Source organism: Onychomys torridus, chromosome 7, assembly GCF_903995425.1.
Source record: "Onychomys torridus chromosome 7, mOncTor1.1, whole genome shotgun sequence".
Lineage (NCBI taxonomy): Eukaryota > Metazoa > Chordata > Mammalia > Rodentia > Cricetidae > Onychomys > Onychomys torridus.
In genome coordinates this window covers 31,246,050-31,267,346 of record NC_050449.1, presented here as the reverse complement: position 1 = coordinate 31,267,346, position 21,297 = coordinate 31,246,050, and the positions used below count along the sequence as shown (strand labels likewise).

General features: G+C 44.8%; 1 protein-coding gene across 2 annotated transcripts; it reads right to left on the bottom strand.

The window, feature by feature from the left end:
• Nucleotides 1-5,772: 5,772 nt before the first annotated feature.
• Tmem218 (transmembrane protein 218) lies at nt 5,773-20,954 on the bottom strand. Of its 2 annotated transcripts, XM_036191804.1 has the most exons (6): nt 20,910-20,948; nt 20,072-20,221; nt 11,744-11,819; nt 10,547-10,657; nt 9,646-9,748; nt 5,773-6,705 (listed from the first exon to the last, which is right to left on the bottom strand). In XM_036191804.1, exons 4-6 carry the CDS (start codon nt 10,654-10,656, stop codon nt 6,571-6,573), a joined length of 348 nt encoding a protein of 115 aa, XP_036047697.1. In that variant the 5' UTR covers nt 10,657; nt 11,744-11,819; nt 20,072-20,221; nt 20,910-20,948; the 3' UTR covers nt 5,773-6,570. The 2 variants fall into 2 exon arrangements, with proteins under 2 accessions (XP_036047697.1, XP_036047696.1); XM_036191803.1 differs by lacking the exon at nt 20,072-20,221 and having other exon boundaries at nt 20,910-20,954.
• Nucleotides 20,955-21,297: the final 343 nt, after the last annotated feature.

The following is a 21,297-nucleotide window of genomic DNA, read 5'->3' as shown; positions in this document are numbered from 1 at the left end:
TTCCTGTGTGAGGCATAAGGACCAGAGCACAAACAAACACATGCACTCCGGGTGGGCAAGAGAGACATTAGAAAGCTTCCAAAGATTTGTGGGAGCCCAGAGCAGGGCTTCAGAAGTGAGGGCTTAGGCTGCAGGTATATGAAGAAAGTTGGGGGAAATCGAAAAGGTTAGAGGACACCCCCTCCCCAGATGTACCCTTTTGTACTCACTTGCCAGGCCAGGTTGTTTGCACCCCTTTTACCCCCCGACCCCCACCCCAGCTCTGGGCACAGTCTGTTCACCAGAGGCCCAGTACCTGTCTTCTCTCAGGCCTCTGCACTCACATGGGGCTAATGCAGGAACATTACGTTAATTAGTTATTCATTTAATTTAACTTCACATTTGGTCTCAATTAAGCTTAAAATGTTCTTCCTTATAGATGCTACAATAGCACGTGTAATTAAAAGGCAATAACTCTTTGTGTTTCTCCTTTAGAGATCCATTGGGAGGCTGGGCTAGTGTGTGTAAGGAGGGGTACGGGGAAAAGGGCCTCTTGTAGGGGTGAGCACTTGGAGGCCCCACTGAAGGTGTGAGGAGGGAACTAAACCGAGAGTGGGGAGGGTCGATGCAGGGAGCCCTGAGACCTAGATAAAGCAACAGACCTTGTCCATGAGGCAGTGGGAATAAGGGAGGTTGTGGCTGCGGAAGGAGGCCATCCTTACAGCTAGGAAATGAGGCCCTGTATTCTGTAGTAGGTATAATGTCTCCCACCCAGAATGTCTACACCCTAACTCTTAGAACCCAAGACTGTAGACTAGGGATCTTGGCATGCTGTGTCAAGTGGCTCCCTATGAATGTCAGTGAGGCAGGGATGAAGAGAATAGAAGATGTTATACCACTGGCTTTGAAGACAGAAAGAGCCCACCAGCCCTGGAATGTGGGTGACTTCTAGAAGCTGGAAAAAGCAAATAGATCCTCCCCTAGAATCTCTCTAAAGTATCGCCCTTAGCCCTGTGAGATGCTAAGGTAATACATGTGCATTGCTCTATGCCATTTGACGTTTGCAATGTGTTACAGCAGCAATAGGAATCTAATACGCATCACTGGCGTAAAACGGGGTGTGACCAACTTGCAGACAGAAGCATCGGACAGCACAAGAAATCCCCAGTGCTGGGAAGCTGGCTCGGTGGGTTCCCATGTTTGATCCCCAGAACCCATGCAAAAAAGCCAAGCATGGTGGCAAGTTACAAACCAGCACTTGAGAGACCAAGACAGGCAGGTCCTCGGGGCTTGTTAGCCAACCAGCATAGCTTACTTAGCAAGCTCCAGGCTGGTGAGAATTTATCTCAGACAAGCAAAAACCAAGGTGGATGGCACCTGAAGTTAACTTCTGGCCTTCACATGCAAACATATCCACCACACATGTGTGTATGTGTGTGTGTGTGTAAAATCCCCAGATTAACACAGCTACAGGGGATGGCCACATAGTATCTAATACAGCAGCATCCATCCTTTTAGAAAACATTACTCCCTCTACTGGCTACTTTACCGTTTAGTATCCCTAAGCTAATAGCACAGACCTGCCCAATCAGAGCCCATCCATGACATCTTTAAGTATATTTTAACTACTTGCCCCACACTCCTGCCCAATTCCAGACTATGCTGCTTCTGTGTGTTTCAAGTGGATCTGTGTTGTCTGAATCTGGTCCCTTTTATCCTGTTTGTACGTTATGGACACGTAGTCTAATATAAAGGTGTTAAGAGCCTAAACACTGAATCAAACTGCTTCACTTGAATCTTGACTCCTGCCCACCCTTTGCTGAGTGACTCCCCCCAAGTCTGTGCCTGTTGTGTGACGTGGGGGCACTAACAAGACCTACTTTATAGATCTGAAACATGACGTCATAAGTGCTTATAGTGCACCTTGAAAAATACCTGCTGTCTTCACTACACGGAAGAAAAACTGTCAGGTCTGCATGAATGACACGCACTTATTTCCAAGTCTGGGGTCGGTGTGCACCTACTGATTAAAAGGTTCAGTTCTATCAACTATAAAATGCCCTCTCCACCTAAATTGTCACATCCCCTTCAGGATAATCAACACATTTCCAGACTATGTTCTGTATCTGATTGTCACACCTGGCTAAGCCAAAGGCTGGACCAACACGCTTGTCTTTTGTTTTTATCAGTGTTAGTAGTTCAGAAGAACTTTACCCTCATAGATATGAATTAGGGGAGGGGTGGGTGCCAACAGCTAACCAGTGTAAATCTAAGGAGATATCTGAAAGCAAAAGTTGATCTTGAAACAGAGATACGAGATGCAAGGGATGCATGGGGAGTTGGTGCTAGTGCCCTGAGGGTTACAACTACTGGCTGAGAACTTCCAAACCCGTCCTCTTCACTGCCTGTTTCTCATCTGAGAAATAACAGCACATTTCTTTACACACCGGGGTCAGATAGAAATACTTAGCTTCAGCAGCAATGAAGTTGAGTTGATAGAAAAGTTGAGGTCTGGAAGAGCAGAGCAGGAAACTGATTAATTTATTAGAGTAAAGGCATTTGAAATACTTTGGATTCCTCCATCCTGATCCTTCCATTGCCTCACTCCATCAGCACTCATCAGTGTTGAGGTGCAGAGTGTGTTCTATGGACGAAGGAAACGCTGCATGCCCAGTGCCTGAGCACTGATACAGTTCCTCTAACGGATTTTTACATTAATTATCTGAACCCTGGATCAGAAAGGAATCTAGTTTGTCTTCCCTTTTACTAGTGAGAAATTTAAGGTGCTTATCAAAACATTACTCAGTGTGCTTTGCTGGTTTGAGACACTTCTAAACTATTCCACAGTATCGCTTAACTGACTGGACTAACACTGCACTGTGACGAGCTGGGGGGCCCTGCTGCTTCAGCTCCTCAGGATACCATCCTGGGAGGCTATGGAGTGATTTGTTCTCTCCTAGACGTCCTCTCCTTTTCACTTTCCAAACAGTGGGGAAGCATCAGTCTCTCCAGACAGCGAACAAACAGTGCAACCTGCCCTCTAGAGAGAATCGCTAACAGACACTGGGATGGTCTGGATTGGTGTTTGGGGGGGTGACCCTACACAAGCCTGTCTCCAGGCAGGCCCCGAACATGAGGAGGGGTGCCCCATGTTGACATCTTTGAAATTCATTGTTTCATTCAGCCTCCCACTTTTGGGTTTTTGTTGTTATTTGTTTTTTAAGGTTGGACAAGATTACCTTGAGTATGTAAGGAAGTAATCATTTCATCTCACCATACTAGTTATTACAGATAAGAACTGTAGAAAGCAAGCCGAGCTTAACTACTTTATATGGTGTATGTGTGCACATGTTTTTCGTGTCTACTTTGTATGAAGCCAGCTCTTAATATATAAGCCTGCTGTCTACACCAATTTAAAAAAAAAATTGTACAGCAATGATATTTGGGAAGGAATTTAGGGTTTTTTTTTTTCATCTTTACCAAAATTCTATGTAGATAACTGAAATCTCATAGCTACTATCTACTGACTTTATAGATACCTTTTATTATTGTTGTTTTGGTTCTGTGGGTTTTTAAAAGATTTATTTATTCATGTATTTTATGTATATGAGTGCTCTGTCTTCATGCACACTAGAAGAGGGCACCAGATCTCGTTACAGATGGTTGTGAGCCACCATGTGGGTGCTGGGAATTGAACTCAGGACCTCTGGAAGAGCAGCCAGTGGTCTTAACCAGCGAGCCACCTCTCCAGCCCCAGTTTTGTAGGTTTTTACTTTTAAGCTCGAGGACAATTTTATCATAATTTAAAAGACAAAACCCCAGGGTAGATGAGCTGTTGGTCTCAGCAGCTGCCTGGAGGAAGGAACTTGCAGAAGCCAACATGTCTGCGATACCAGCATCCACAAAGGACAGGCAGCTGGCACCTGGTGGTGGGGAGGGCAATGTCTGCACAGAAAGAGGAGAGAAGCCCAAACTATCAGAAAAAGCAGACTTAGGTTCTGACCAACACCTGAAAGAAAGCGAAAGAAGAAAAAGTTTCCTCTTTCTGAATTAGTACTTAGAAAGGTGAGGGGACCTACCTAAGCATAGTATCTTGCTGAAAGGATCATTATCCCAGCTATCTCTTTAGTATGGGTAAAGTGAACCTGCTGTCTTAGGGGTGATCCCTTGGCCAGGTGACTGACCCAGCCCAGCTGGGCTGTTAGGTCTCTACTCAGGCCAGAGATTTCACCCTCTTGACCAGAAGTTTACCCTCCATGGGCCTTTGTTGCTACTCTAACACTGCTCCCTCTGAAGCGGTAACCCTAAATCATTTATGAACTAGATCAGGGATCAGAACCCCCAAACACTTCTGATATCTTTGGCTTCTAGTTGAAGACCTTCACAGAAGAATAAAAAGCTCTATTCTCAGGAACCTTTCTAGGCCCTTCCTTCCAGAGTCGCCTTGGCAGCAAGCTTCTCAGGAGGAGGCACGAGGCAGTCTATGATTGTCAGGGTGGGTGCTCGACCTGGGTCAGTTAAGGCACCCTGTAGGAAGGCTCACAGGCACCTGGAAGCTTCTGTGCACTGTGAAGGAGCCTGAGCTCCAGACTGTCTACCTCCCTCACAGTTCCCACATGTTTTCCTCTCCCCTCCATTCCCAGAGCAATGTTTTCCATCTCTTCCCCATGGGCCCTAAGTCAGACTAAGAATCACTGAAGGTTTCTGAATAAAACCTCGTCTTGGAAGTTTCCCCAAAGGAGTCAGTTCAAGTGGAGGTATTGTACCTGGTCCTCACCAACTTGACTCCCAACAGTCACTGGTTCTGGCCTCTGGTCATTTGAGGCTGAACTCCATGAGGCCGTAGGACTGGGTTTTCCTATAACCTGACAACAGTACCAAGGAGAGAGAGGAAAAAGAAGTGGCCTCCTCTCTCAAGTTCTCATCCAAAGAGGGATTTCTTCTATTGCAAGAGACTGGATTCTGCCACATCTAGGATTGCCAACTGGCTGCTGTGTAAAGCCCAAGTGAGTTCATCACCTTAAACCTCAGGACTTTCCTATTTAAAAATAAGAGCGATCATAATAAATAGACTGTTATAAATCTGAAATCTCAAAGGACTAGCTACAGGCCAGGCATCTAGCAGGCACTGACTCCCCTTTCCAGCCTGTTTGTTTTCTGGCTCTCAGAACAGAAGACTCCTCTTCACTCTGCTCTAGACAGGCAGGATGGCACTTCCAAAGCAGAACCAGATCAGACCCTCCACCCCATTTATGACAAATTTTATTGATCTGGGAAATTAGATAAATGTAAAGTTATAATAATGCTGAGAATATGCATTTCCAAGATGAAAACAGAGAGGCAGGCATGTAGGGACACACTTGTAATCCTAGTACTCAAGATGGCTGAGTAAAAAAGATCAAGAGTTCAAGCCAGCCCAGGATCCCTAGTGAGACCCTGTCTTAAATGAAATAACCAACTAACCAACTGACAAAGTATAAAAAGAGTCAGGCCTGATGGTTCAGGCCTAAAATCCCAGCTACTTGGGAAACTAAGGCCGGGGTGGCAAGTTCAAAGCCTGTCTGGGATACAAAGGAAGTTCAAGGCCAGCCTGAGTAACAGTGCAATTTTCTTCAAGATAAAAAGTAAATAGAGAAGCCGGGCAGTGGTGGCACATATCTTTAATCCCAGTACTCGGGAGGCAGAAGCAGATGGATCTCAGTGAGTTTGAGGCCAGCCTGGTCTACAGAGTGAGTTCCAGGACAGCCAGGAATGTTATACAGAGAAACTTTGTCTTGAAAAAAAAAAAAAAAAAAAGAATAGAGGATGGTAGAATACTTAGCTATCATGTGTGAAGCCCTAGGTTCAATCCCCAATACTACCAAAGTACAAAGGAAAAGAAAGGGCCAAAGCCCAAAGAGGACTCCTACATGATACTAAATACTTAAATAAGGCATCCAGAGGCCACCAAACCCTGGGAGAAGACCCAAGAGACATGGAAGACATCTAACATTTCCATACCTCTCTTCTAATCTCTAAGCAAACTTAAAATGTAAATATACAAAAGCTGTAGGCAGGAGTTTGAAGAGAAAGCCCTTTGGTAGCTGTTTATCGCTTTATTAGAATGCAGGCAAGTGCCACTCACTCTCTAGAGCTCCGTGGCATGACATAAGGAGTGGTCAGTACCTGCTGCCGAATACAACCTCCAAGCTATCACAGTAAAGCAGCCTTTCATGTCTGAATGCCTTCCTCTTCCAAACAAAAGGACCAGGTTCTTCTGTTGGTCTACAGAGCCTTCTTCTCCCCAGATCCACTACTGATGGCTAGACTGAACATCTGCCCCAGGCAGATCACTGTTACTACTTCCCATTCAAAACAGAAGTCCTGGAGTATGGGTACTAGAAGACAGTCGGATCCGTCTTCAGATGGTGACAATCTACACCCAGAGTCTGTTTTGCTGCTGAGTTCTGAAAGCCAAGGCTCAAGAGGTTTGTCTTAGTGACAAGCAGTCATTCCTTTGGTCTGAAGTCATGAAGGTTGTCATGAGGGCTCCAGAGAGTGCCTTTGTGCTCATCCATAGCATCAAAATGTCCCATGTTTCCATTATCACGCTCAGCAGGACCGCAGTGGTTTGGCATAGATTGGTTCCAGCACATGGTGAGTAAGAAGCAAGAAGAGGCCTCCAAGAAAGACTGCACTGAGGAAAGCCAACAGGACATAGCGGCCGATGAAAAAGGCATCCACAATCTGGGGAGAGAAAACACCAAAATGGAATCACCGCCACTCCAGTGCCCTGCCTGTGTTCATCTGAGATCTGATGGCTGTGCCCACCAAGGCTTCTCGGTAACTCCCAGTCGCATCCTGCCCTGGGTTCCCTCTGCATATGAGTAGAAAAACTTTCAGCACCCTGAGTAGAAGATACAAGGTTTTTAAAGAAGGGGGTAGGGAGGGGTAACAACAACTAATAATAATAAGGTACAGGAAACAAATGGCTCAATTTAGAAGAAAGGGTGGCTTTCAGAATGAGGAGACTTCAGCTCTCATCAGAAGAGTTCTGAGCCCTAATTGCAAGGAAGTGAGGAAAGTGGCCACTTATCTAAGATATTAAAACACTAAAAGGACATATAACTTGCCCCATCATACAGCTGGTTGCTTGGTAACCAGTCACATGTGAAGCTCTAACTCTACTGGTCTTTGTTGACAAAACCCTGTATATGGTACTGGCTCTTCCCAGTTGCCTGCTATCCATTTCTAGAGAACAGAGCTCCATTCTTTACCCCAGAGCTAAGCAGTGGTATTTAAGTGGGTGGAGAAAGCAGGTATCATAATCCAAATGAGCCTAACTTCACAGAAGCCCTGAGAACTCATTTCCGGGAGAGGTTCCCAAATGGCTGACAGTAACTGTCACAGCCTAAATAATGGCCCAGAGACCCTAATCCCTAGAAACACAGTGACTCATGACAGAATGGAGTTAAGGTGGTGACCTTAAAGAAGGGAGATTAGCTTGGATTATCCAATCCAGGCAGGCCCAATGTAAACAGAGTCCTTACAAACTGAAGACACTTTGGAGACAGAAGTAGGCAGATCTCCAATAAGTTCCAGACCAGCCAAGGCAACATAGTGAGACCTTGTCTCGAGAAACAAAACCCAATGAAAAGAAGAGGCAGAAAACATGTTTGGGAAAAGAAATGTGAGATGTATGCAGTCAGAGATGTAACCCACTGCTGGCTCTGAGGATGGCTGTAGGCGGAGGCCATGGGCCAGGCACTAGGAGCAGCCTCTAGAGCTAGAAGAGGTCAGGAAATGGGCATTCCTCCAGAACCATTGGAAAGATGTATGGCCCTGCTCACCCTTGATTTTAACTCAGAGAGACTGATGGTGGACTTCTAACCCACGCAACTGTAGATAGTAAATGTATGGCAGGGATTTGTTACAGCAGCAACAGAAAGCTAATACAATGTTGATGCACAAAGTTCCTGAACAATGTAAGCATTGGTATGAGTGAGATCCAAAGACACCAAGAAGAAGGCTGCAGCCACCCCAGCTGCTCCAGAGACTACCCCAACAGTCAACTTACAATCAAGGTCAGTTTGATAAAACAGCTTCAACATTACGTTGACCTTGGCTCTAGTACCGAACAAGTCTCTTGCGGGCTACATGTTTGCTCGCTCGACTGTTTCACTTTTTAATTAGCCAATTAGCAGGCCTTGGGTGCAGAAGGCCCAGGCCATGTATTATTGATACAGTATTGAGCCAGGCTGCTGCAGGGGCCAGCTCTCAGAACCTGAAAATGAGAACTCCGATTCTGCTGGCCATGCTGACAAACATATTTTGCTCAATCCCTGTTGTCTCCTGAGTCCAAAACTTCTATGACAGACTAGAAGGATTGATTTAGAAGTGGTGCTTGCTCTGTGCCTTTTGTAGCAGTAACATTTGCAGTAATTAAAAATGTGGCAGCATACATCACTCTTTTCTCCCAAAAACAAAGACACTGGGTGGACCAGATACAGAGAATCTGTCACAAGGGACTGACCCTGGAATCTGCGTGGTAAGTACACTTTCCTCTAAGTTTCTTCCTCACTGCCACTGGTCCTAAGTAGAGCTGGAAGTATGTGCTCATTTTATGTCAGAAATTACGTAATCTTGTGGGCCATATCAAATGACAAGCTGTCAGATCTGGAGAATATTCTGTTGAGATATTCTGTTGGGTTCCAACAAGTTTGAACATTTTGAGGACAGAGCTCAGCTTAAATCCTTGCTCTGCTTCTTTCTAGACAGTGTCAACTCAAGCAGGTCACCTGAACCTCTTACCTAGAAAAACAACAGGGCCTACTTCACACCACATGCAGTGTTGTGTGGTTTCAATGAGACAATGGAAACAAGGTGCACAGGTCTTGGCATACAGTAGTCTTCTAAGAAATGTTAGCCACATCATTTCACCTTCAAAATTAAAGTAGCTAGTGAGAGGAAACAGAATGCCAGAAGATGTAATGGCACAGAAGAGGTCAGTACCCTTAGCAAGAGCCTAGGGGTTTGAGACCAGCCACATTTGACAGAACCTGAGCCCCACATCAGGAATGAACCGGAACAGGTCAGGTCTGCAGAAATGGGACAATGAGAGAGGTGATACAGATCGACTTATAGAAGTCGGGGCTGGCTGGTGTGGTCTAAGGAGTAAGGATAACAGAGTCATTGGTATAGAACTCTTCTGCAATGTCCCCTTCGGCTTCTCATGGAAAGGCTCCTCTTACCCACTATTCTTGACAGAAATGATTCTTTTGACACCGCAAGTGGAAAAAGTCAACCTCAGAGGATGCAAACTCATGTCACTTAGCACCCTGAGGACACTATATCAATTCTGACCCAGGGTCTGAGATTCTGAACCAAGGCTACCAGGAATGGGGAACACCACACTTAAGGCCTATGCCAGCTCCTAGTTCCTGACTCTTGTCTTTCTGTCTCCACGATGAGGAGACACTGCCATTCAACTTGACGCAGGCGGCAGATGATAGTGCACCAGGTAAATCACTTCCTGGTGCTGCTGCAGGTGGGATTCACAGACCCTTCCCCAGGGAAAGGGACAGAGGCCTTGCAACTCTCCTGGAGCACCATCATTGTTTGGACAGGTCGCAGGGCAGGATGGAGGAAGCCTGAGATTGGGCCAAGAATGAAACCCAATAGGTTTACCTTTGTTTCCATCTCTGGGGCTGGGAATTCACTGGCTCGGGGGAAAAGCAGTAGAATTGTAGTGATTATCAGAGCACCAAGGAAGACAAAGACGATGGAGAACCTGGAAGCAAAGAAACTGAGTATCAAAGGCACTGCTGACAGTCGACTTCTAGTCCGTGGGCCTATGCCGGCTCCTCCCTGGAGTCAACATTCTATGTTGAGGTCTGCAAAGTCCTCCACCCCAAAGCCTTGCTTCCTAAGACAGGTACCAGCTGAGTACATTCCTATTTATTCCCGGTAATTCCCAATTCCTAACAATGGGGATTCAGTTTTCTGCACAAAGTGTGTGTTCCCGAGTTCACATCCACGCCCACCTCCCCCATTCCCACACACTTCTGCTCTTTTCAGACCAGAACACTTCAGTAAGTACTGTAGCTCTCCGTTTATTACTGATACGGCCCTCCCTGAGAGTGTATCTCAAGTGTATCTCTCTGGGGCTAGGTTTCAGCCTGATACAGAGGGCCAGGCCAACTCACTATAACTTCAGTGTCCATGGGCCCGGGCTAGATAGAGCCTTAGGGATTGGATTGAGCATGTGTCATAAATCTGAACAATTAGACAAAACTTCCACCTACAACTCCCAAGGAACACAAGAGCAGCTGAAGCAGATTTGCTTGTCATCTCTGGTCTCCCTCACCCCTCCACAGCAAGAGCCGAGACGCACTTCCGCTCTCCTCCCACCTCTGCCTGAGCATAAATAACACAGTTAGTGCTTATGATAAGAGGTTAAAATGCAACTCATTCAAACTGCCAGTAATTACAAAAATGATCTTCTGAATTCTAAATGTTTAATGAGCATCAGCGATTTTTGCCTCTAATTGCTTTTACCTAGGACTCGAGGCTGGAAAGAACGCCTTACCTAGCTATCCCAGAGGCTCTGGATAACAGCACACACAGCAGCAGCACCAACACCCAGATCAGAGCAAGGAGGAACACGCCAGCACCCACTCCCAGCACCATGCCAGCCATCCTAGGGGATAGAGAGCAGCATTAGCCTCTGGCTGGACCACCCCTCCCCCTCATGTGCTCCTAGTATTCAGACAACATAGAAAGCCTAAACTAAATATGAGCAATCCTGATGACCAGTATGTCCGGAGGCTCACTCATGATGGGTCTTTAATTTTCAGGAATGTCCAGCCCCAGAGTCCCTTAATGAAAACTGAGAATGTTGAACCCAGAGCTTTCTTTGTGTAGGAATAGGGGTGGGATCCGGAGGCTGGGATGAAGCTGCTCTTTGGTCTCAGGCTGTCGTTTCGATGTGGTCTCTTCAGCTCTACTTCGACTTCTACCTGAGCCCACATCAGAAATCTGAGCTCTCTCTGTCCACACATCCTGACCAAGGGCTCGCAGATGGCTGCAGAGCCAATGCAGAAGCCGAAACTTCAGTTAAATCTGAGGTATGAACTTGAACTCAGCAGGCCATCACAGGGCAGAAATTTCTACTCTGTTGTCAAGTTCTTCTTCACAGAAGGAAGAAAAGTCCCGGTCCCTAAGAGAAGATGTCACCCTTTGGGGCACTTACGATACGATACGCTAAGTGCTTTACTAGACCTGTTTAGTCATGGCAGTCAGAAACGTACTGTTACATCTGAGTTCCACAAGAAGCAAGTTCATGTTGGTTTCCCAAGTGAGGCTCACAACAAGAGGAATTCGTTGTCAGTTCTTGAGACCCTAAGTCTATGATAGAGGTGTCCGTGGGGCAACACACAGGATCTAAAACAAGATGCTTTCTTGGGTCTTCCAGTTTCTGGTGACTCCAGGATTTCCCTGGCTACAAGGCTCCTGTAACTGCCATCAACTCCACATGACACGTCCCCTCTGTCTTCTGTCTGCCCATTATCACTAGACAAGGTCCTTAATCACACATGCAAAGACGCTCCTGCCAAATAAAATCACATTTACAGATGCTGGAAGATAGGTGTGGACATCTTTTGGCGGACACTATTCACTGCGCTAATGAGGTAACACCATTCTGGAGCACCTCCCCAAGTTTTGTTGTCAGTATCAGAGAACCATCTTCAGAAAACAGACTCATCCTCAGGTTTCTGGACTTTACCTTATGATTTAAATACAATGGAAACAGGTTGAGGTGTTCCGTTGTAAGCTTACTGGGAAAGAGACTCTAGGATGAACTGGAAAAAAAAGAAAAGAAAAAGAAAGTTTCTTCAATCAACACTGTGCTGTGCCCACATGGAAAACATTGTGTTCCTACTCAGGATGACAAAGGGAAAAAGATACATATCCCAGCAAAAGCTACAGTAACTCTGCAAGAGGTAGTCTGTCTGCCTCTGGTTCTTTCAGAGCACACTCTAGCCCAAGGGCAGGCAAGGACCCAGGCTGCACCCAGGCAAACGCTGTACTAACTACTGAGCTATCACCTCAGCCTCCACCGTTAACACTTGTATTCATTTGTTTACAAGTTCATTTTCTGCCTCTCTTATTAAGATAATAACCCCCAGGACAGAAACTGTTTTCCCCACCCTGCAATCCCTGTTCTCGGCATAAAGATTGTGTGTAACAAATATTTGCTGATGAATAAGTGAAGCCGGGCTGGCTGGCCTGCAAAATGCAAGTGGGGGGTGATAAGGTCACAGCAAGGTGTAGAAAGTTGATGGGGAGTGCTGGTTAGTTAACACGCTGCACAGGGCTAACGGGAGTGCCTCACAGAACAGGGGAACTGGTTAGCGAAATGGACATTTTAAAACGTTAATATGTAAAATTAATATGTAACATTCTAAAGGGTTCTGAATTTAATGTACACCCAAAGCCTGATGGGTAAGGAGGGACTGGGCTCCAAGTCCACAGTGGCCTTGACTGGAGATGGAGGCCTAGGAGTGCTCCTCCAGTGAGACTTCAGCCCATGGTACATAGAACTAGAGTCAAGGAGAGGATAGGGTGTAACAGACTGAAAAATCTACTAAGAACTTAGGTGAAGAAAGCAGGCCAAGTGACTCAGGCTATGGCAAAAAATAAATAAATAAATAAGAAAAAAAAGGCCAACTAGAGAGAAATCTGAATCCTAAGCCTGCATTACCTACAAGCACAAGTTAGGGTCCCACTATCAGGCTGTATGGGATTCCTAATAGAAAGATTAACTACAATGAACTGTTGTGGAATCACCTTTTTGTGCACTGTGAAGATGTGTCACTCTGACTAGTTGAATAAAAAGCTGAATAGCCAATAGCTAGGCAGGATTTCTGGACAGAGAGGATGCTGGGAAGAAGGCAGAGACGCCAGGAGGCAAAGAGCAAGCAGGATGGGCAGTTTGGAGATGAGGTAATAAAGCCATGAGACAGAAAGTAATTTAGTAGAAATGGGCTAAGTTGTAAGAGCTAGTTAGAAACAAGCCTAAGCTAAGGCCGAGCCTTCATAATTAGTATATGCTGTCCATGTCATTTTTTTTTTTTTGTTAGCTGGCAACCCAAAGAGAATACAATAAATACAAGAACTAAATAAATAGCTACAATAAACAACTACAAAAAAATAAATAACTACAATTAACTACAGAAACTACAATAAAATTGAGAAACCTATAGGATCCCCAACAGACTAAAGTCGCTCTTGGGGACACCACTCAGCATGCATGCCAAGCTCCTTCGAGAGTAACTTTGAGGGAGCTGGGGAAATGGTTGTCAGCGAGGGGCCTGCTGAGCAAGCATGAGGCCCAAGTTCCAATCTCCAGCACTCATGTAAAGTCAGTGGTGTCCATCTGTGATCCCAGCACTAGGATGTGGGGGAAGGAGGGCCTTGGAGCTCACTGGCTAGCTGATCTAGCCAATTGGTGGACTCCAGGTTCAGTGGGAAATCCTGTCTGAAAAGTAAGGTGGGGAAGCAATCAAAGAAGACACGTGGCATTGACCTCTGGCTTCTACCACACACTTGCATATACACCTGCACACATACATGCACACACCCACACAAACATACACCCAACCCGCACACAAGCTTTGAAAGAGAAGTGAATAAGAAATAGGCTGGGGGAAACAGCTCAATGGTAGAGCACACACCTATCAAACGAGGCCCTGAGTGCAGCCCCTCTGTTCCACACGGAATATAAAATTTTTATTTTATAATTATTATGCAGCAGAAATCACGGATTCATAGTACATGTAAGCACCCCAGACGTGACTGTTGAAAGATTCTCATTCTGGATTTGAAAAGTAAAGGCAGCTCTGTCCAAAAGTGACAGAAACCGCAAATGAGAGGTTTGGAAACTTAAATTTGAAAAAGGCAAATGAGGCAAACACTAGCAAAGCAGATAGAGGAAAAGGAGGAAATGGAGGCAATGGCAATAAACACAGAGTTCTAGTCTTGCAGGATGACAGTTCTGGAGATCTGCCTCACAGTAGTGTAAACACTGAGCACTACCGGACCGCATGCTTCAAATGGATAGGATGGGCAACTTCATCCTGTGTGGCTTGCCACAAGTGAGGAAAACAAAATAAAATGGAAGTTAGTGGGGCAATAATAATGTAATAAAATGTAAGTTAGTAACAAGAAAATATATGTAAAATATATGAAAATATCAGTAAGAACAGTTTTGAAAGGAATAACTTAGCCAAGAGATGTAACCAGAAGGAATGAACGTAACACAAAGCCTCGAAATATGCAGTCAAAATAGACAAAAGCATCACAACAAATGGCAAACCCAAATTAATGGATTTTACTATGATTTCAGAAATAAATAAGAGAAAAAATTAGAATAAACTTCATACAAAGGATAGCTGAATGGCTAACATACGTAAAGGTTAGCCACTGGAAAAATGCAGATAAAAATCAAATGAAGTATCTCGGGGGGCTGGAGAGAAGGCTCAGAGGTTAAGAGCACCGACTGCTCTTCCAGAGGTTCTGAGTTCAATTCCCAGCAACCACATGGTGGCTCACAACCATCTGTAATGAGATCTGGCGCCCTCTTCTATATACATAATAAATAAATAAATCTTTTTTTTTTTTAAAGACTTGATAAGAATATTTAAAAAAAATCAAATGAAGTATCTCTACATATCTACCAGATAGCCAAAAGGTCAATGGCAGTCTAGAAAGACATATAGAGCATATGCACACAATCGATCATACAAATGAATAAATTGCAATCACATCCAACAACCCAGGTGAGTTTCATAAGCATCAGGTGAAAGACAGAGGGAAAAGTTCATTGTAGATTCCTATTATATGATGCTTGAAAACAGGTCCATCTGCTCCTGAGTACCTTGACTGATTGGATGGGGCACGGATAATAAAACTGGTTTTGATCTGGGTGTTGGTTACCTGGCTTTGTAACTTAGGTAATCAGTATCTAGCTACAGACACTTGAGGTTTGTGCCATTTTCAATTGTGTTACACTTTACACACCTTTCGTGAAATGACTCAACAGGCATTGGAGAGAGAATGCAATCAAGAGTGTTATCTTTCAAATTTTTTTATGTAAAATATACTTTTTAAAAGGTGTAGATTCCCTTTAAAGTAAAAAAAAAGGTATAGATTCTTTACGACACACGAATCTACATAGACACGTACAACACATTACAGACAGTGAACTCTGTACCTGGGCATTTCATGTTATTTGGGGAGTGGGGGTGGGAATGAGGAGCTGATGTGAAACAGACTGGTCATGAGCTAGCTCTTGAAGCTGGGTGATAGGTGAGTAGATGTTAGCTTCACAATTTTCTAAAGATTTGAATGGAGTTCAAACATGCACAGTAAAAATATGTATGCATATGCACACATGAATAAGTATAATTAAATGCATCAAATATTTGTAAGATCTTTGTAGCTAAAATTATACAACTTCATGAAAAGGCTTTTTAAAAGTACCTGGACAGTGGGATAAAGCAGGCTGTATAGAGAAGTAACTTATGCTTTTAGATGAGTTGGCTTAATTTAAAAAAAATCTCAATTTTTCTTAACGTAAAAATTCAGTGCAATGCTAACCAAAATCCAAAAATACTTTTTTTTTTTTTTTAAAGGAACTGGAAAATGCATCCTGAATTCACACAGGAGAGTAAAGAGCCAAGAATAGCCACCAGCACTCTGAGAACTAGGGATGGCAACATGCCTTTCTTGTCACCAACTGCCACAGATGCATTATGAAACCAAGGTAGTTAAAACAGCGGGACAAAGACACATGGACCACTAGCACGAAACTGGAAGCCCAGACACAGATCTGTGCATTCATGAGAACCTCATCCTCCCTAAGAAGAAGATGGCTTCGTGGCCCAGTGCGTCAAGGGCTCCCCAGTGCTGGTGACACGAACGATTATCTAACCAGACAACAATAAAACTCGACCTCTACTCTGTAGCACCTACAGAAGTCAATTTTTAGTGGAAGTAATTCATCATGAAAGAGCATATGTTTAAATATATGAGTGTGCAGGCTGACTACACGAGAATACATAATGAAGTACAGTAGCCAGATGCTCGCACCTAAACTTAGCATTGGCATGCGTGCGTGAGTGCGTGCGGAGGCGCCACATGCAGACTCTGCAGGTGTGCTGTGCTGGCAACTCAAATACCACGAGCTGTGCTGCCCTTCAGTTACATGAGTTTTCTAGACTGAGGAGCCTGGCTTGTTAAAGTTCCAAACCACAGATCAGTGTAAGTTTCCCTTGATTTACATTCCTGGAAATTACACTTTATTAAACTGTGCCAAAAATTTATGTGAACACACACACACACACAAAAGAAAAAACGTAGTTAGGTTCTAGACCCAGATAATTATTAAATGAGAACACTGGAAAGTTGCATAAGATGCAGGGCAATTCTTTATCTGAGGACTGTCCCAACACTGCACACACAACATTCTCAGCTTTCTGGTCTATTCCAACCATAATAATAACTAAATATGGCCTCACAAATTCGCAAATGTTCCTCAGGGACATGCACCTCCCTTGAAAAGTTCAAACAAAATTCTAGAAACTCTCATATAAGGAGACACATATGAGGACATTCCCTGTAATTTCAATAGCAAAATAGGAGGGAAAAGCCACACCCCTGTCAGATGGGTTTATCATAGTCTCACAGTGAGCACTTCAAATGAAAGTACTGGATCTATATACTCTGACATGAATGTATCTCAAAAGCAGTGCTGAGCGACAAAAAGCAAGTTACAACCCAGGAATAGTGGCCTATGTCTGTGATACCAGCACTTGGGGGAACTGAGGCAAAAGGATCCAGACCAGTGAGGCCCTATCTAAAACAAACCCAGACACAAATGCACACATACAAATACATAAGTAAGTAAACAGCTGTTCTTTCTTTTTCCTCTCCCGGGGACAGTGCTCAGAAGGGTCCAGCATTTGACATACCATCATAGGCTTTCCCACAATACAGCCTCTTACAAAACTAGGCTGTTTCGAACCCCTGGCAAAAGGATTGTTCACCTTTACACCAAGGTTGGGAAAGCCCTACATACAAATGTGGTGTGAGGGGGTTCCTGCTGTAAGATCTCAAGCCCATATGAGATTGTCTAAAACAAGGACGCGCGTCAGCAGGGCATACGGTGGTTCCAAGTGTGCTGAGTGTGTCCGAGACAAGATCAAGTGTGCTTCCTTACTGAGGAGCAGAAAATGGTTGTAAAAGGGTTGAAGGCATAAACACAGAGTCCAAAGCTCTCAGGGAAAAAAAGTAAATAAATAAACTGAAGCTATAAACTGAATCCAAAGCATACAGTTTATATTTTAAACATAAAAGAATAATCTTCAGCTGGGTGTGGTAGCACATGCCTTTAATCCCAGCACTTGTGAGGCAGAGGCATATATATTAAAAGTATAGCAGCATGGGTATTGGGCTGGGGAGACAGTTCAGTCAGTGAAGTGTTTGCCCTGGAAACTGGAGGAGTTGAGTTAGATCACTGAACCATGTGAAAATGCTTGTAATTCCAGCGCTGGGAAGGCAGAGACAGTAGAGTCTGCTGGCCAGCCAATCTAGCCTAGTTAAACGCTAGGCCAATAAGAGACCAATAAGAGACATGGTCTCAAATGACAGAGTTCTTTGTTTTGTTTTGTTTTTGTTTTTTCCAGACAGGGTTTCTCTGTGCAGTTTTGGTGCCTGTCCTGGATCTTGCTCTGTAGACCAGGCTGGCCTCAAACTCACAGAGATCCGCCTGGCTCTGCCTCCCAAGTGCTGGGATTAAAGGTGTGCGCCACCACTGCCCGGCAATGGCAGAGTTCTTGAGGATGACTCCTGAGGTTCTTCTCCAGCTTCCACAGGAGCACACATGCAAGTGCACCAACCCCAAACACACATGTTAAAAACAACAAACAGAAATGAGTACAAATTAGACACAGCAATTCTGGTGTCTCTGGGAGGGAGGAGGGAAGCAGGGGGACCAGCAAAGAGAATAGAAGGGATTTTTAACTATTTTTGATGCTTCGTTTCTTTAAAATAAAAACCATGAGCAGAATGCCAGAATGCTAATATTTACTAATCTGGCTGGTAGGCACAACTTTTTTATTATGTTACCCAAACCAGAGATTTCAAGAGTCCCCAATTTTTAAATATTTGGGAAATTCCTTTTATTTTTTTTTTTACTTTTTAATGTTTATTTTATTATTTTATGTGCATTGGTGTTTTGCCTAAATATATGTCTGTGTGAAAATTTGGATCCCCTGGAACTGGAGTTACAGACAGTTGTGAGCTGCCATGTGCTTCATAGGAATTGAACCCAGGTCCTCTGGAAGAGCAGTCAGGGCACTCAACCACTGAGCCATCTGTCCAGCCCTAAGAAATTAAGAAAAGACTTCTTATGAGACTTCTTAATTTTCAAAAGGTAACTTATAGCTTGGTCTAGTGGCTTCAGACCTATAATCCCAGCTACCTGAGTGGCTGAGGCATAAGAATTTCCAGTTCAAGGCCCACCTGGGCAACGTGTTAGGACTATTTGAAAATAAAGTTACCAAAAAAGGGGAAGAAAAGAAAAGAAAAGAAAGAGGAAGAGAGGTTAGAGAGTTACTCAGTGGCAGAGCTCTTAGGACCAATCTGCACCATATCAGGGTGGACATGTCCAGATAAGAACACTTATTTAGCCAGGAGGTAGTGGTGCAAACCTTTAATCCCAGCACTTGGGAGGCAGAAGCAGGCAGATCTCTGTGAGTTTGAGGCTAGCCTGGTCTACAGAGACAGCCAGGGCTACACAGAGAAACTCTGTCTTGGAAAACAAAACAAAATGAAACAAAAAAAGAACATTGTCTTAGCTGTGGAAATGGAAAGGGGTCAAAAGGGATATCATAAATGACTAGTGTGACTGACTGAGCTGCTGGGATTGCCTTGAAGGAAACATGTATTCAGGATTAGCTGCGATGTTCTGGACACCATACAATAACCTGGAAGACGTGAACAAACTCATCACCTAGAAGGCAGGATAAATGACAGCTGGAATCGGGTAACATCAGAAACACTGAACTTCTCTTCCCACAAATGCTGACAAGCTCAGGTGACATTGAGTTACACCTTTGGTATGACTTTTAAGTGATGGGATAAAGAGCCTCAAGCCCTTCTAAAATGAGGGTCATTAGTTCATAACCAAATTCTCTTGGGGTTCTTTTAGATTGTTTTTTATTGATGTGTTTGTGTGTGATATTTGTGCAGGTGTGAACCCAGGGTCTCATGCATGCTTGTGTGTGTGTGTGTGTGTGTGTGTGTGTGTGTGTGTGTGTGTGTGTGTGTGTGTGTGATGTTTGTACAGGTGTCTATGGGGACTAAAGAGGGCATCAGATTCCCTGAAACTGGAGTTACAGATGGTTTTAAACCTGGGAATTGGATGAAGCTGAATCATCTCTCCAGCCCTAGTGACCTTCTGATTCTCATGCATCCATCTCCCCAGTGCTGACAGTACAGATGTGTGGACCACTCTCTGTTCAAGAGGTGCTGAGAACAGAACCCAGGATCTCATACCTGCTAGGTGAGAGTGTACCTTCTGAACTACATCCCCAAGCCTCTGGAATGGCCAAATTATTGTTAGTGAGATTTGATTAAAACAAAAAGTGTTTATTTACTCAAGATTCAGAATACTATTCAAATACTCTTTGAGAGCTGAGTTTGTTGGCTTAGCCAACACACTCTTAGGAGTAAATTCATTTGAACTGGGTAACCTAGAGTAGGAAAAACTGTACATTTAAACACTGTGTCTAGCCACTGACAAGAACAAGTCAAGGTCAGGTGTTTTGTTGTTTTTCCCCCTGTGATGGAGGTGTGAGGTTTTTCACTGTTAAGTTTCTCTAACCCTGCGTGTGTGTGTGTGTGTGTGTGTGTGTGTGTGTGTGTGTGTGTGTGTCCCCTGCAGTCTTCCTTCGTCTAAGGTTGGTTCTACATGCCCTTTCACCCAGTTCCCAGGGAAAACCAAAAGTCCTGCATCCAGGGCTCACTGGATGAAATCTATAGTGCTCACCACCAGGCTGAAGATCTTAAGGGAGAAAACTAAGATCTATCACAGGCCAACTTCCTGTCCAGGGCAGATGGAGAATCCAGAGACCGGAGTGTGGCTTAAGACTGCTGGTGGGTGACACCTTGCCCACACCCCAATTCTCAGAGCCAAGTCCTTGAAAGCAATAGAAAAAGATAGGTTACATTTTGTTGTTGTTGTTTTGAGATAGGGTTTCTTTCTGTGACAGCCCTGGCTGTCCTGGAACTCGATTTGTAGACCTGGCTGGCCTTGAACTCACAGAAACCCGCCTACCCCTGACTCCAGAGTGCTGAGACTAAAGGTGTGTGCCAGTACACCCGGCTCCTTTTTTAAATTTTCTTTATTGCTTATTCCAAACCTTCAAAAGTAGTTAGAATGGCCAGGTGCAGTGGTACACACCTGTCCATCCTAGCATTCAAAAAACTGGGACAGGGGGATCACGAGTTTGAGGCCAGCCTGGGATATTATACATCAAGACCCATCTCAAAACAAAAAACAAAAAACAAAACAAAACAAACAAACTGAAGGACTGAGCGCCAACTGCCAGGCCGCCTAGAGACTACCCAGGTGACACCTGACGACAGAGAGAGGGTGCTCCACTGTCCCTGGTCCTGCCCTTTTTCCTGGGCAGACATCCTTTCAGTCGGCTGGCCGCACCACACAGCGGCTCCCAGCAGCGCAGCTGGGAACCCTGGGATCTGAGCAGCAATCCCAGGCCTGCCGCCGCCAGGGTGGCCTGCGGCGGTCCGCGCGCCTCCCGCCCTCGCCTTCCCGGCCTCCGCATCCGAGCCTCGGGTCCTCACCCGGCTCTCAGGTTCCTTACCCGGACTCACACTTCGCACTCCATCCAGCTCACCGGGGCTTCGGTCTACTTTGGACGAATCACAAGTAGGGTTTCATTTAGGAGATTTATGATGGACCAATCAAAGTCGCTCTTTCAGCACTTGGCTTCCTCCTCCGTATCTTACGTTTGCTGTGGCTCCGGGCAACGCAAAGCGTGGTGGGTGGTGAGCACGTCGGTCTCCTTTACGCCCTCCGATTGGTCGGACTGCACTCACCTCAGTTTCGATTGGATAGCCATGCTTGTCAATCACATCTCCTTAACCACCAAATCCTCGGGCAACAACCAGAGGACCATTTAATCCCTTCTCGCTGTCAGGGTTGAGATTGCACAGCCCCGCGGTGGAGAGGCCGGGCCAGTCCTCCTGCAC

Excerpts from the sequence above, each read along its gene's own strand:
- Tmem218 (XM_036191803.1), bottom strand. The coding sequence starts at position 10,656 with ATGGCTGGCATGGTGCTGGGAGTGGGTGCTGGCGTGTTCCTCCTTGCT. Across the intron at positions 9,749-10,546 it reads AGAGCCTCTGGGATAGCTAG|GTTCTCCATCGTCTTTGTCT; the intron begins GTAAGGCGTTCT and ends CTTTGCTTCCAG. Across the intron at positions 6,706-9,645 it reads CCCCAGAGATGGAAACAAAG|ATTGTGGATGCCTTTTTCAT; the intron begins GTAAACCTATTG and ends TTCTCTCCCCAG.